This window comes from Talaromyces amestolkiae, assembly GCF_001896365.1.
Source record: "Talaromyces amestolkiae strain CIB chromosome Unknown scaffold2.1, whole genome shotgun sequence".
In the NCBI taxonomy this organism is placed as follows: Eukaryota; Fungi; Ascomycota; class Eurotiomycetes; order Eurotiales; family Trichocomaceae; genus Talaromyces; species Talaromyces amestolkiae.
In genome coordinates, this window is record NW_024468038.1 from 2,301,350 (window position 1) to 2,317,340 (window position 15,991).

Sequence of the window (15,991 nt, forward strand, 5' to 3'; positions counted from 1 at the left end):
GGGGCAATTGTGACATGAATATCCACCATTCTCACTGTGTTTGTCTAGGTCTTTCTTTTTGAAGGGCAGGCTGAGTAGATATGTCACCAGAAGACAAATCGTGAAAAATTGGCAACTGCGTAGGGGTAGTGGACTTTAAGGCGCCAAAAGATTGTAAACTGCTTCAATTGCAATCAATTAATCAGTCACGCTTGCCGAGCACTCGAAATCTAATGCCTCGAGATTCAGGGCTTGCAAGGCCCACAAAGCAATCTCTGACAACATCAATATCGCGTTCTTTTACTACGTCGTGGAGTTCAAAATCAAAGCGTCTCAAAACCACAGCCGATCCGAGATAAATCTGAGCGTATGCCAAACTAAGGTTCAAGTATAAGTCAGTTAGAGTATCGGTGTGTGAACAAAAATCAGAATTTACTTCTAAATTGGAAAAGGGAAAAAGGGCTTGTAAAGAAAACGAAACTTACTTGACACCAAGGCATGCTCGATTCCCTTTCGAAAAAGGGGCAAAATATTTCTCCAGATCCACTCCAGTGGCTTTGGTATTCCTCCACCGAGATGGATTGAATGTGTTTGGCTCAGGAAAGATCCTTTCATCCATATGTAAGTGAGATAGGGTCATTCCAACCGCAGTCCCTGGCGGTATCATCCATTCCTTGTAGATAAGAGGTGCTTCAGGTTCGATTAACATGATGCTATCCGTTACGAGGTAACTGATTCTCAGAGTTTCTTTGATACATGAGGAGAACACTGGAAGTATTTCCAGTTCAGAAAGTGTGATTGGGGAGCTGGGAAATATCATGACTGAATCCAGTTCCTGGCGAACACGATTTAGCCATTCGGGATTGGCGTGGAGATGGTATAGTAGATTAGCCATCGCTCTTCCAGTTGTGTCCCCCCCAGCAACTATCATGCCAAATGCTTCCTCAGCCATTCGCTGGGGGGTCTTTTCTTCTGGAGGAAGAACTGCGCTGTCCATGATATCATAAAAAATGGTTCTCTTCTTTTTCTTAAACAGAGCGTTTTTCCGCGGCGCATCCAGTCCAGCTTCAGATAGCTTAGCTTTCTTAATCTGATCCTCATTCCACTCTTTGCAAATCTCTGCGACTTTTTGTCGATTGGCTTTCTCAAGAATGAAAAATTGCGTTAGGGAAGGGTTTGTCATCCGAACAATCACAGGCGGAACTAAAAAGAGCAAATTGGCAAAGAATGTCCAATTTTTCAGGAGCGGGATATTTTCAAACATATCCCAGAACGTTTTTCTCCACTCCGGAGCAAAGTCTGACTTGTCTAAGCAGCCGAAACTTTGATCAAAGCAGTAATCTGTAATCGTGTCTAATGTGAGAGCGACAAACGCGACACTAGCGTTCAGGATTGCACCGGTGTTGAGGAAGTTCTTCTCTACGCCAGCTGATAATTTCTCGACCTTCGCCTGGATAGAAGGCTCAAGGTTAAGGATTGAACGCTTTGAAAAGAATCGGGTCAAGGCGCCTCGCCGTTTCTTGTGAAGGGTTCGTGATAAAGTTGACTGGACCGAACCATTAGAGTCCTTGCCTTGTCGACTCCATTTGTCACGGCGACCAGCGACGAATAGCACATCAAACCAGTCGGGATCCTCTACAGAGAGTTCATCCGGACTCCGTCGGATAATAGGTCCGTACTTTTGATGTAGTTCGATGAGGTGCCAGGCATTACGTCCTTTGTATGGGCCGTTGAACCAATCGTAGTATACCTCATAATAGTACGTAGCCGCCGCGAGCTTGGGGCCAGGAAAGTGGCGAAGGGGATGGAAGCAAAGACGATAAACGACAAGATAAATACCATACGCCGTGTAGAGTAAAGAAAACCACAAGAGCACCCAAGCGAACTGCTGGAGCGATGTAGAAAGCTCCGCCATAAGTACGATTTTTTTAGTAGTGTGTTTGCTCGAAGTACAAGAATCATGATGATCATGAATGACATCTCATAAGTACAGGTAAACCTTCAACCCTAGAATAGAGGTAATAGTAGGCTAGTCTACGATGGTGCTTAGCCAGACTATCGAACCTCGTGGCTTGGGAGCTTGTTGGTTCTTAGCCCTAACTCTCCCAGATTTGGCACGGGGCCCGATTTCCAAACTTGACACGGACGTCTACGACAAACCCTAAGTTACGAGCAAAGGCACCCCAGGCGATATTCCGCATGTTCCCCATTTAGCTCCCTTTTAGGGCTGGTGGATCTGACGTTGGATTCTTCAGGGCGTTACGGGTATTTACTTGTACCGTACGGTGACTATACTGTGAATTACCGTACACTGTCACGCCGAGTTCTGGCATTACAGAGGGGTCGAGGGTGGCTAAAAGAGGGGGTTTAACATGGATGATGCAAAAAAAAAAAATATTTACCACTTGACTGGAGTAATTCCGAAGTCGCTGTCTATCCTACTTCTTCCTTCCGCTGAATTTCAAGGTCAGATTCTCATATGATGTCGTCGCCTGCGGAGGAGAGCGAGGAGCAAACCTCGGGCACTCCCGCCGAAAAGAAAGTCGTGCTTGATATTGAAGACAAAACACCTGATAATTCAAGTAACAACAGGCTGGTCCTGAGCTTCTATTTTCGAATCTGGCAGTACTCCACGCCGCTCGACCATGTCTTGAGGACGTGTGCTATCATTTCTGCCGTAGTGTGCGGTGCAGCATTACCGCTGATGACTCTAGTATTTGGAAACCTGATTGATAATTTCAATGACTGGGACGCTGGGAAGCTCTCTCCCTCTGAGTTTCGAGATAAAGTCTCTAAAAACGCACTGTGGTTTACCTATCTATTCATTGGTATCTTTGTTCTTGCCTCGTTCAACACTTTATGTTTCCGTTTCACAGCCACTCGCTGCGTCAAGGCGCTCCGACGCGATTACCTTCGATCCATTCTGCGACAAGACCTACCATTCTTTGATACCAGTCTTCCAGGTACTGTCGCAGCCCTCTTGTCTAATAATGCGGACCTGGTCGAAGTCGGGCTCGGAGAGAAACTCGGCGTTTTTGTGGAGGGTATTAGCCAGCTGGGCGCCGCATTCATAGTAGCTTTCACACGACAATGGAAATTGACGCTGGTAGTTGCTGCAACTCTCCCATTGACCATGCTAGTGGTTATAATAGCAGTGATCTTTGATACCAAGATTGATTCCAAGATTCTCGCAATCTATAGCAAGGCTGGTGGTTTGGCGGAGGAAGCGCTGTCCACAATTCGGATAGTGACAGCATTTAATGCTGGTGGAAAGCTACGGGCCCGATATGATGTATACCTAGAAAACGCAAAGCAGCATGGGATCAAAAGAGGACCTATCCGTGGAATCATGTACGGAGTGCAATTCGCAGCCATGTTCTGTGCTTACGCGTTCGCTTGGTTCTATGGCATTCGACTTCTGGCCTGGAGGGAGATTAGCAGCGGAGGGCATTTGATCACGTAAGCTAGCTGGCCAGAAACACTGGAAGGCCGTTATCCTCTAACTTGTCTTTGTGGATCTCAGGGTCCTCACTTCTGTCTTGATCGGCACTCAATCGTTGACGATTATCGCACCTAGCATTGGCGAGCTCACTAAAACGACTGCTGCTGCCCAAGAATTATTTCAGACAATAGATAAGGAGTCTAAGCTTGATTCTATGACGAGCGATGGAGCAACTCCTATGGAAGTGACGGGTCATATCTCACTGCAAAATGTCACATTTGCATACCCCTCTCGGCCTACTGTGAAGGTTCTAGACAACTTGACCATTGAATTTGAGGCTGGAAAGACAATTGCCATTGTGGGAAGTTCAGGTACTGGCAAGAGTACTATTCTAGCCCTGATCGCTCGGTTATTCGATCCTCTTGCTGGTACGATTCTGCTTGACGGAAATCCCATTGACAGTTTAAATATCCGCTGGCTTCGAAGTCACATCGGGTTCGTCCAACAAGAACCGTTTCTATTCAGCGATACCATATTCACCAACGTTTGTCATGGCTTCTTTGGTACAGCGATGGATCATCTACCGGAGCAAAAACGGCGCGCTCTAGTCGAGAAAGCGTGCGAGGAGGCCTTTGCCCATAAATTCATTCAAAATCTGCCTGATAACTATGATACGCAGATTGGCGATGGAGATGGGCGTCTAAGTGGAGGGCAGAAGCAGCGCATTGCAATTGCTCGTAGTATCATCCGGAACCCACCTGTACTTCTTCTCGACGAGGCTACTTCTGCACTTGATCCAAAAGCCGAGCGAATTGTTCAGGCAGCCCTCGATAATGTGTCCAAGGCTCGGACTACAATCATCGTGGCCCATAAACTTTCAACCGTGCAGCGGGCTGACAGAATTATTGTGCTAAGCAAAGGACGACTGGTCGAACAGGGAACACATCAAGAGCTTCTTGTCCGGAAAGAAGCTTACTTTAACCTTGTCAATGCTCAGACTCGAGACGAGCACCGGGACTTACAACATATAAATCATAACACAGTGTCCTTGAAGATAGAAGAGGCACAAAATTCTGATCTTATCCCAGGGGAAAATGATGTTAGCGTGATTTCAGTCAAATCTACCTCCGAATTACCAACACCTCAAATTCAAGGCCGATCGCAACAACTCTCTTTAGTAAGATGCTTCGCCATCCTGCTAAGGGGTCGGATACAGCTGTGGCCCTTATTTCTATTTGGTCTGATCGCATCAGTTGGCTCCGGAGCTGTCTTTCCAATTCAAGCCATCGTCTTCAGTAGAGCTGTCCTTATCTTTCAGCTCCCTCTCCCACGACTAGCAGACCATATGATCCACGAGGGTACATTTTGGGGAATTATCTACCTGGTCCTTGCTGCCGCCATGCTCATGTGCTATGCGGGGTTAGGGTTCTTCTTCACAGTCGCAGCATCGGACATGATGTCCTTCTACCGCAGTCGATATTTTGGGGCAATGATCAATCAGGACGTTGGCTTCTTCGAATCCGAAGGTCAGTCAGCCGGAGTCATGACCGGTTGGCTCTCAACAGACCCCCAGCGTGTTGAGGATGTTATTTCCACAACCGCTGGGTTCTTGCTCATTACAATTGTCAATGTATTAGGATCATGTATACTAGCTCTAGTGGTTGGGTGGAAGCTTGCCCTGGTCGCCATATTCGGATGTCTGCCTCCGCTATTTATAGTTGGCTACGTGAAGATAAGGCTAGAACTCACTACCCACGCTCGAACCACGAAAATGTATCTAGAAAGCGCACGTTTCGCGACCGAGGCAATCACTGCCATCCGGACCGTAGCTAGCCTCACTTTAGAAGAGAAAGTGGTTAAGATGTACGACGAGCGACTGGCGCGTACATCTCCTAGATTTATCAAGATCGCTGTGACCTCTGCGATTCTATTTGGTTTATGCGAAAGTCTTTACCTCGCCACTCTCGGTCTCATATTTTGGTATGGGGTCAAGTTGCTTTCGCAGGGAGAGTACGATGTTCAATCATTCTTCACCGTATTCGTTGCTGTGATCTTTGGAGGTCAAGCAGCCGGATTCCTCTTTGGCTATACAGTCAGTAAGTAAATCCACAGGCTCCTTCTCCCCATTCGAGTAATTGGTCGTTATCATCATCATTATTTTCATCGTCACTTGATACCTTCTAATAGCGGAAAACATCAGACACGACAAAGGCACACGCCGCAGCAAATAACATTATCCATCTGCTTCGATCGCAACCTAAGATCAATACCTCAATTGCCAGTGAAAATACCTCTCCCTCTGATACGAATATCTCTATCGAATTTAAGGCAGTGCGCTTCAATTATCCAACAAGACCTAAAGTTCCCGTGCTACAAGGGTTGAGCTTTAAGATCAAGCGAGGCGAACGCGTTGGAATCGTTGGAGCATCTGGCTGCGGGAAAACCACGGTCATTTCGCTTCTGGAGCGATTTTACGAGATTTGTTCCGGTGAAATCCTGATCAACGGCGTCCCACTCCAAAACCTCGATGTGCACCACCACCGCGCCCGAATCGGCTTGGTATCTCAGAGTACAACGCTTTACCAAGGTTCAATTCGCGATAACGTTATGGTCGGTGTGTCTCCAGACTTAGAAAATGCTTCAGATGAGATAATGCGCAAAGCCTGCAAGGATGCCAACATTCATGATTTTATCGAGTCTCTTCCGGAAGGATACGATACTGATGCGGGGGCCCGAGGTTTGTCCCTGTCCGGAGGACAGCGGCAACGCATTGCCATTGCTCGAGCACTGATCCGAGAGCCACAGTTTCTCCTTTTTGACGAAGCGACTAGTGCTCTAGACACTGAAAATGAGATCATTGTGCAAGAGGCCATCAACGTGGCATCTAAAGGCCCCGGTAGAACGACAATTTCTGTAGCCCATCGCCTATCTACCATACGAAGATGTGATCGAATATTGGTCTTGGAAGCTGGAAGGGTTGTAGAAGAAGGGAATCACAATGAGCTCATGGCTCAAAGAGGCCAGTATTACGAGATGGTTCGTGCACAGGGTCTTGATAGGGAAGTTATTACGTGATTACGTGATTTTCATCTCATCAGCACGCTTTCAGATGAATCTGACACCCGATCCCCTTCTATAGATTAGCCTGCCAATCGCTGCGTTTCAAATGTGACCGAGGTGTGTATGTAATATCTTCAAATAGTCTCTGCATATCGTGAAACTTGCAGTGTTATATGAAACTGTGACAAGTTATGATATATTTACTTTAATATCTAAGCACTTTCGTACTGTAAGAGGACGTATCCGTGTAGCCGCTTTACATTGGTCAGAACGGGATTGTATTACAGCGAAGACAACGTCTAGCTCAAATCTCAAGTCTGAGGGCTTTTCTAGGTTGTTCGACTGGGTTCGCTAGTGGTGCTGAGTTCGTCTCGATGTTCAAATACAAAACAATTTCTTTGTTCTTTGATTACTGAAAACGTGAGGACATTCATTGGGAGCGGACGCTTTTCTGCTCTCAATATCCGCCAGCTCCACGGATAAAGATGGCTTCGGGAACTATCTAAGCCTGAGACCTCAAAAATGCCCAACTCGGAGAGATCATGGGTCAACTGGAATACTGTGCTTTGTCATACTGGATTGTAAACTTTGCAAGGTTCTTTCTCGTTAATAAAAAACGAATGACGTAAGTTCAACTGAAAGTTCATACTGCACATAGTATGATGATCTGGAGATTCCATGCATCGAAGACGGTCGGTGACATTGTGAACCCGGTCTTCGTACGGATATAGAGGTGCGGTGTATACCTGTATTCAAGGAGTGCCTTAATGAGATGCCTATAGAAACAATCAACACGATGGCATAGCTCAATGGCATTCGAGTATAAATATGCTGGGTATCTCTGGAAGTAGAGGTGTCAAGAGCTACATCCCGCTGTCCTACTAACAAACCAACATGCGGTCACTACACATACTAGCTTTTGGCTTCGGCTCTCTTTGCGCTGCTGCAGGCACATTTTCAGTTCCAAATGTTAATGCCACCTTTAGCAACTCCCCCCGGCCATTCATCCTCCAAGTCGATCCAAACTTTATCGAAGACACCCGGCAGCGTGTTGCGCACGCAAGGGCCCCGGTATTCCTGAACATGACGGGCGACGGCCCAAGTGCTGAAAACTTCACCAGTGTTCGTGATTTCTGGGTCAATGAGTATGACTGGAATAAGACACAGGCATCTATCAACGACAAGTAAGTAGTGCAAGTACGAACACTGCTGCCAGACTCTAATAACACACTGGTAAGATTCCAGCAGTTCACGACTGTTGTSGAGCCGATAATCAATAACGTCACCTATCAAGTGCCACTCCACTTTGTCCATCACCGCTCAAACCGGTCGGATGCTATTCCGCTGCTGTTTATTCATGGATGGCCAGGTTCATTTCTTGAAGTTGGCCACATCATTGGCAACTTAACAAACCCGCCTAATGCATCCGTGCCAGCTTTCCACGTTGTAGCACCCTCAATCCCAGGTTTCGGGTTTTCTCCGGCGCCGGAAAGTCCTGGATTTGGTCCTGCTAACGCTGGGCGCGCTTTCAACGAGTTAATGCAACAACTTGGATACTCCAAATATGTGATTCAAGGTGGAGATTTTGGTGGTGTAACACTTCGCTATCAAGCCCATCTCTTTCCCCAGCAGGTGGTATCAGCACTAAGTAACTTCTGGATCATCCAACCCGGGGACAATGACATGCAGGTGTTCGCGGAAGGAAAGGCAACATCCGACGAGGTTGCTTACATCAACATCATAGAGACTTATATCAATCAATGGTCCGGATACCGCTTAATTCAGTCGACGGAACCACTCACAATCGCATATGGCATGACGGACTCGCCTCTAGGCAATGCCTTGTGGATATACTCTATTATGGCCAAGGTTATTGATCCGGCTCTAACATCCTGGACACCCGAGGAAATCATCACTTGGTCATTGATGTATTACATTCAGGGTCCATATGGTGGCATGCGCTTTTACAAAGAAGTTCAAAATGATGGAGGTTTTGCAACGCTCAACTTTGGTGTCCTGCCCCAGGTAGAGGTCCCAGTTGCTATCAGCCAATTCCCTTACGATCTTACTTATCGAATGCCATTGGAATGGGCCCAGCGAGGGGGAAATGTCCTGAAGAGGACTGTGCATGACCATGGCGGACATTTTGCTGCCTATGAGGTGCCTGACCTGCTCCTCAACGATATCTGGTCATGGTTCGGTGATAAGGAGCTTTCGGGAACAGAAGCGTTCATACATTGATTGACCAATGTGTGAGGTCTCCACCATAGCGCCGCTTTCCAAATTGAAGATACACTAATGGAGGTTAGAAATTTGTACCGAAACTATAATGGACAGAAAATTATTTTGATATATTACACATAATACATCTTCTCCATTATATCACCATAACACCATAATAGTCTTGTTTGCTAGCTCCAGTCATATCATTACGGACAGTAACAACTACCACGCGATTTTCAGATATTATGACATCAGGGCACATTCCCACGAGCTATATTATTTTTCCTCCCAATAAGGCCAATATAATGTATCCGGGATCTAGCTTTCGTAAGTACGAGGATCCAATGCTCAATCTTTATGAACTGGCTGATCCGTGCCTCTTTTCATATGGTTAGAATCATGGCATGTATAATACCTCAAGTGAAAAAACAGACTCCAGTCTAGGAACCTGATAGATAGTCCATGGAATTAACTCCCTTATAGACATAGGTTCTGGGCCCATTTCCCCAACAGAATGCAGCGTATGTCGAATTATCTATATAGCATTTTGCCTTAGTGTGATGTTATTACGCACAAAGCAGTATATTAGTTCCAGAGGAGGTGCTTTGCTGACATTTCAATGGCCAGCCTGGAATATGAGTATGCAGAGTTGACATTTTCCAGGGTATGAGATGTTTACCATGAACATGTACCGGATATTGAGATATCTAGGTACTTACTATTCAAAGCAGGAGTTGTTTAAATCTTACTTGGTCCTTGATTTCATGTTACTCATAATCTATGGATAGCAGTGAAGAGTGGTGCGAAGAGAAGCAGGAGTGGAGTATTAAATTAAACATTTAGATGTGCATCTACTATTACGTTGCCTAAATCCGGCTCACGGCGTCGCTATTTAACCCAAATTCATCGTCTGGTTTGACTTCTAACCCACTCGTTTTTCCACTCTATAAGAGATTTCCTTATGAATTTTCGGGTCCAAGCCAACGCAAAGGAATAAGATAACCACGGTCTGGTTGCAACATTACGTCGCGAACTTGCTGAGAGCTCGCAATTTGGCGCCGTGGAAGAACAGAGCCCACATGCCAAAGATACCAATGACGCTCAAACCACCAAGGAGACTCGTGCCTTTGGCGAACCCGAGGTTGTGGTACAATGGATGCGCGAATAGAATACTTCCGCTAGCTAGCGCGCTTCGAAAAAAGTCATTGGCGGCGAATAGGGAGGCGGCATATTGAGGGTAACTGAGGGGAATGTAGAGAAATACACACTGTAGCACGGTGAATACCGAGCCAGCGTATATTGTGACTCCAAGGGTTGGGACAATCCAGTGGATAGAAGCCCTCGCCGTCCATGCGAATATAAAAAGGCCAATTGGAGGACCAAAGGATGCTGGCAGTCCGGGTATGAGTACGGTCTCTTGTGGGCCGATACCAGACTTCTTCATCCGTGGTATGAGCACATAGTACAGATATAAGCCGTAGAGAATAATAGCTATAATGCACCCAACAGCAATGCAGATGAAGACGAGGCCAACCTCGCCAAGATTCATGCCATATTGAACTGGAAAAACCAACGGGAAAACCTCGAAGTCTAAATGGTCAGCTGGGAACTGCAACAACGCCACAATTTACTTACAGGAATAGTATATCCCATAGATGATTGCCGCATAGATCTGTACAAACATGACAGCTGGATCTTTGAGGGTGATTTCCAAAGGCTTAATCAAGGCATCTACAGCTATGCTCGAGACTGTGAGGTGTGCCTGATCGATTTCGCTCTGGGATTTCAACCTCTGGCTGTTGGCGAATTTGCGTAGGCGCTCGGCGCGGCGAAGTAAGATGTTGGGAGCGCTCGTCTCTGGCATGAAGACGAAAAGGAGAATAAGTACCGGCGCCGATACCCATATTGATTCATACAGAGACCATCGCCAGCCCTTTGCTGCCACAGCGAATCCACTGAGCAGAGGGCCGAGGGAGGCTGCGACCAGCTTAGATACTATATATGGAATAGCCGGCGGGAGAACTTACGACCACAAGACATAGCTCCAACCCAGGCAATCATCGCCAAGGGCATATGAATCATGCCATACATGTCGCCCAATGAAGCACCACCTGTGGCTAAGCAAGGAGACCCGAAGAACCCCTGCAGGAATCGCAGCACAATGAGACCCGCAAAGGAATTAACAAAAGCCGTCGGAAATGAGAGAATGAAAAACAGCGCGAACGTGATAATATAGACCGGGTTGCGACCGATGCGAGGGATCTCTGCGAGAGGCGAGAACAACAATGGGCCCACACCATATCCCAGCACGTACATGGCGAGACCGAGCGTTGCCTTGAGATTACTAACGCCAAAACGCTCCATGACACCCTCCGTGGACGGTGAATAGATCGCGGAACTCAGGTATACCACGAATGTGTAGAGGCAGATTACCAAACCAATGAGGGCACGACGAAGACTTGACCAATTTTGCGGATTGTCAGGATCGTGGTCGGAGTACCAATCAACTAGAATGGTACCGTCATTAGCCACTTTCGCTATCGAATAGCTAGTCTTGTCTTCATTGGCATGGCCGCTTTCGACATCCGGTTTCTCTGAGGTAGTATCGCTGATAGTATTCTGATCGGAAGGCAAGGTCGTAACGGTGGAAGGTGTAGCTGACCCATTTTGCTTTGTTTCAGGCAGTTTTGTAGTTCCCAGCATATGGGCCCACGGATCAGGAAGTTCGAAGCCCGCATGTTCTTCAGGATATTGAAAGAGACGATTGTTGGTGAAGTAGCGCAGGAGCTGTCCGAGCGGGGCGTCCCGGACGACGTCGTGTAAAGCGGCGAAGGCCATCATCAGTCCGTAGCTGCTAAATAGAATCTGCTGAAGAAGATGTGACAACCTCATGAACTGAACACAAAGATGAGATTGAATGAAGAAGATGACGATAACTCGTTATATATACTTTATACCGCGTCCGCAAGGACGGGTATCGACTAGATCGCATTACGGAATCAAAGTCAGAATTCTCCGAGGATAACATGCTGATTATCAATCATATAGACCCTTTTTGTGAAGAAAGCGATACTGAGGGAAACCAACCGTGTCCGAAGCTGATATACATCAAAGCCGTCGTTAGCTGGACCTGACCCACTCAAAAACCAATCACAGATTGACTGCTAGGTAAGCCTATATCCGGGAGATCCTCGGATGTCGTTAGTATCATGCTCTCCAATCAAATCACACCAACCCTGCCATTAGTGGAACCCAGTTGCACGGTCCCAGAATACGAGGATGGCCATTGGCCATTCAATGAAATTCTGAATCGCTGGGTTACGGAGTGCCGCAGAAGCCATGCTAGAAAATCTAATCAAGCCCAGTTCTATTTCCGGTCGACTTCAGGTTACCTACAAATGACACCTATACTCTATCAACACGCAGACCTTGTGTTGAATTTGTCGAAACTCTGATCTAGTGGAGCACGTCTACATGGCTCGCGCGGCAAAGAGCCCTGTAATGCGAAGTCGCCGTACGACGCGCAATCCAACGGCATGCGAGCACTGCCGTACAGCCAGGATCAGATGCCAGTCTAGTGAACAACCAGGCGTTTGTGCCAGGTAAATATTGTTTTATCGTGCTCCTTGTGCTCATAAAGGTATACTCATCGCCCATGGTAGATGTCTCGCTTTGAAAAGAGAATGTGTGATGCGTACTAAGTCACGACCTCTTCGACGAGGACGCGATTCGGCGTAAGAACCACAATTGCCAGCATCTGTCTTGAGTTCTGATGCGTTGTTCTGTCTAGCATTGATGATGCCGAGCCCACATCCCAGCCACCAGCCCATCGTGGCACATTCAGCATCAATTACCCCGTACCAGACAGAGTTGACTTCAGCAACACAATCGAGGCTCTACGAGGCTTACATGATCACGCCCATACTTCGATAATTTTTGGGGGAGAACTCGGCGATAGTGCGGAAATAGCAAATCAGCCTACCAGTCTCTCAAAAGTTTCGACGTTACCAAGCGGACGTGATGTGGACACCAACATCTGGCGTCAACCTTTATTTGACGTGGCATCCGCGGAAACTCTCCTCAAAAGCTTCAAATCTACATTTGGTTATCTGCCCTTTATAGTATTCCCCGACGATATCACGATCTCGCATCTAGCTACGACGAAACCCTTTGTTCTTCTGGCCATTTTAACAGTGGCATCAGGATCCAGGATGGTACAGAAACACGCTCTATACGATGACGAGTTTCGGAAGGCCCTTGGTTTGAAGTATGGCTCTGGTGGTGAAAGGAGTCTCGAACTATTACAGGGCATATTGATTTACTGTGCATGGTATGTTGCAATCCTCAAGTGCTTCTGCCCGTTCACAACTCATGCACTCAGGCATCCCTTCCAATTGCGGCCGAAAAATGGACAGTTAGATCACTGTCTACGGATCGCCGGCGATCTCGTTCATGATCTTGATTTAGACGAAGACTTTCTCTCATCCTCTGATCCTGTGCCTCGAAAACTGACAGATAACGAACTTGACAAGATTCGAGCATATCTTGCCTATATATATATCAGTCTCACGTAAGATGAATTGTATACAGATCACAGCCTTTTGTTCTATTCTCACGTTTTGGCTTATCAACAGATATGGTGTTATTTGGAGAGGGAAACGAGACCTGCCTAATATTCACCCATTGTGGATCAGCATCGCTACCGAAACTCTTCAATATAACGCTCAGGTCGATGGTGATAGCACGCTAGTGGCTCTCGTCCGGACTTCAAGTCTGTTTGCGGATGTATCTGCGATCAAGGAGGGAGACTCGCAGATGGCCGCGAACTGCCAACTGATTCTGAGGAGACTCGAAGAGGAGTTCTTGGAGATGCAGACATCCACCAAGCAGCTAATGACAGGACTAGGTGAAGGACCCATGTTCGGAAAAACGTTTCTGCAAGATACTGACAAAGAATTAAGGGGCGATTCGAATGCAGGCCATGTTTGTCGATATATTCCTTGATTGCGGTGGTCTACTCGTCTTACCAGTTTCCAAGACATACTCTAAAACTGGCTTTTGCCCACCCTTACCACAAGTCTATCGCGGTATTAAGAAGATCCGAGCATTTCTGGATTTCGTTGTAAATTTGGATGATACGGCCCTTCTTTCATTTACAGTCAATGACTGGACCAGATTTATCGTCGTTCTTACATTGTCATTCCGCCTATCTTTTCCTCTCACATTGTGCCCTGAACTTGATTCAACGTATGCTCGTTCGGAGATTCGCTTGGATGATTTTTTAGAAAAAATGTCGCGAGGTACAGATATCACAGGTCAAAGCGATCTCCTGTCGGCTAGCCGCTACATGCTAGGCCTTGCCAAATCAAAGTATGATCTTCGATTGGCCTCCTTGAAAGACTTGCAATTCGCTCAACCTGTCAGTCGCTTTTTCGGATGTCCTGTCATGCGCAGAAACTTGGATAAATCCACGGAGAACTGGCAATCTATCTCCAGAGGACTATCAGGGTGGATCAATACTAGCTAGCATACCAAGTGAATGAGTTATGCGTATTATAAGGGAGCAAATCGACGATATTCTCTAACGCGGATTTGCTGCCGTGGTTTCGGCGTGAAGTTGCAAGGTTGTAGAAGACCTCCCAATATTACTTTAGGCACTTTAAGTATTCTATGGCTAGTTGATGAAATCATAGCTTTTACACTACGCTATGGGGCTTATGCGTTTAGTTGAAAATCTTAACATTTGTTATTGTCTATGAAGCAAGCCCAAAACCAGCGACAAGCGGCAAGACTACCTGCACATTCTCTTGATAAGTCTATGACAAATATCACATTAGCTAAAAATTTGTCAGCATGCTTATAAAGTGCGATGAACTAATCAACTAGGGGTCCAGATCTATATCCGGGAGGCTTACGGAATGACCCCTTGAATGAACTTTGCAAAACCCTGAGTCATAATTTCTCTCTTCATTGAAGTGACTAGCTACTAGAATCTGCTCGATAAATAAGTCAGCGCCAGCATCTCTGCCTTCCGTCAATAGTCAACTTTCACTAATGTCTATTGCACCATACTTTCGTCTCTGTCGCTTACTGGCCTTATCACTTGAACCACCATTATGGCTACTGTTCAGTTCGGAATTTTAGCCTTTGCTTATCAAGTGATTGACACAATTGGGCCAATCGATCTCCTCTTCTCTGCGAATAGGATTGCCTTCCAGTTCAACAGAGAATACGGGCCTGTTAGCGATGAACTCATATCGCAAGCTCCACAGTTCACATTCCACCACATCGGCGTGACAGAAGATCCCATTGAACTAGGTACTGGTAACATGACAATAATCCCCACAACAACCGTGGATAAATGTCCTGAGCTGGATATTTTGCTCGTCGCAGGCCCATACTTGGGTAATTTTGAGCTTCACCCCAAGCATGCCGACTTTATACGGAGACATGTTGCGGCGGGCAAGCTACTCTTCACAACCTGCACTGGGGCTAGTGTCGTCGCATCGACGGGTGTTTTGGATGGAAAGACCGCCACTGTCAACAATATCGAGTTCGAATGGGTTCGGAATCGCTGGCCAAAGGTCAATTGGACACGGGAGAAGAAGTGGATCGTCGACGGAAATTTATGGACAGGGTCCGGGGCCGTTGCCGCAATGGACATGGTTGCCCATTGGCTGAAGGAGAACTATGGACTACCCGTACTTGTCCAGGCTGCCTCGACATTGGACTATGAGCCTCGGGATGCAGATGGTTTGTTCAATGTTTTACCTCAGAGATATGGCACAAAGGGGGAGAAGATTTCTACTCATGTATTCAAATATTATACGGAGTCGTAGCCCGTTAGTTACGAGCCTCTCCAGTCTAAGGTGCTGAAACCCAGAAGCAAGTTATTTAGGATTCAAATGTGGTCCCTTATGAAATGTCCATACTTCATCAACTTAGTTGTTTTGCATCTGCTGTCTAAGAATGCAGCTCTTGTCACAATCGTGGAGATTGCTTAAGCACAGTAACATAGTTATCCTTGTTTATTTGTATGGGTAAAGATGATCTATTGCTGTATCTAGATACAGGGCTAAGAAATTATAGAGGGTTCATTATCTCAATCTGATTCTCTAGCACTAGATTGTACGTTAATGTTAGGGCCTAAGGGGAGGCTTGATAGGCTAGCAATGAGAAGAAATCAGTACTTGAATCAAAATGTAGGGTACGATTCGTAAGTACATTAAAGCCTAAGCAGTAGATATTTCTAGGTGAAATATGGAGCTATATCGACACGTGTGCGCT

At 46.4% G+C, this 15,991-nt stretch overlaps 6 protein-coding genes across 6 annotated transcripts; 4 read left to right on the forward strand and 2 right to left on the reverse strand.

Moving 5' to 3' along the window:
- Positions 1–460: 460 nt before the first annotated feature.
- Positions 461–1,894, reverse strand: BHQ10_002026 (uncharacterized protein; the record flags this gene model as incomplete). The annotated part of the gene is made up of 1 exon (XM_040874127.1): positions 461–1,894. One exon carries the CDS (start codon positions 1,892–1,894, stop codon positions 461–463), a length of 1,434 nt encoding a protein of 477 aa, XP_040730531.1.
- A 567-nt stretch (positions 1,895–2,461) lies between these two features.
- On the forward strand, positions 2,462–6,496 carry BHQ10_002027 (uncharacterized protein; the record flags this gene model as incomplete). The annotated part of the gene is made up of 3 exons (XM_040874128.1): positions 2,462–3,438; positions 3,503–5,517; positions 5,622–6,496. 3 exons carry the CDS (start codon positions 2,462–2,464, stop codon positions 6,494–6,496), a joined length of 3,867 nt encoding a protein of 1,288 aa, XP_040730532.1.
- An 879-nt stretch (positions 6,497–7,375) lies between these two features.
- Positions 7,376–8,722, forward strand: BHQ10_002028 (uncharacterized protein; the record flags this gene model as incomplete). Its single annotated transcript, XM_040874129.1, has 2 exons — positions 7,376–7,665; positions 7,720–8,722. 2 exons carry the CDS (start codon positions 7,376–7,378, stop codon positions 8,720–8,722), a joined length of 1,293 nt encoding a protein of 430 aa, XP_040730533.1.
- A 1,003-nt stretch (positions 8,723–9,725) lies between these two features.
- Positions 9,726–11,596, reverse strand: BHQ10_002029 (uncharacterized protein; the record flags this gene model as incomplete). Its single annotated transcript, XM_040874130.1, has 3 exons — positions 9,726–10,294; positions 10,340–10,681; positions 10,732–11,596. 3 exons carry the CDS (start codon positions 11,594–11,596, stop codon positions 9,726–9,728), a joined length of 1,776 nt encoding a protein of 591 aa, XP_040730534.1.
- A 798-nt stretch (positions 11,597–12,394) lies between these two features.
- Positions 12,395–14,231, forward strand: BHQ10_002030 (uncharacterized protein; the record flags this gene model as incomplete). The annotated part of the gene is made up of 5 exons (XM_040874132.1): positions 12,395–12,438; positions 12,495–13,034; positions 13,086–13,274; positions 13,339–13,610; positions 13,666–14,231. 5 exons carry the CDS (start codon positions 12,395–12,397, stop codon positions 14,229–14,231), a joined length of 1,611 nt encoding a protein of 536 aa, XP_040730535.1.
- A 589-nt stretch (positions 14,232–14,820) lies between these two features.
- On the forward strand, positions 14,821–15,543 carry BHQ10_002031 (uncharacterized protein; the record flags this gene model as incomplete). Its single annotated transcript, XM_040874133.1, has 1 exon — positions 14,821–15,543. One exon carries the CDS (start codon positions 14,821–14,823, stop codon positions 15,541–15,543), a length of 723 nt encoding a protein of 240 aa, XP_040730536.1.
- Between the last annotated feature and the right edge of the window lie 448 nt (positions 15,544–15,991).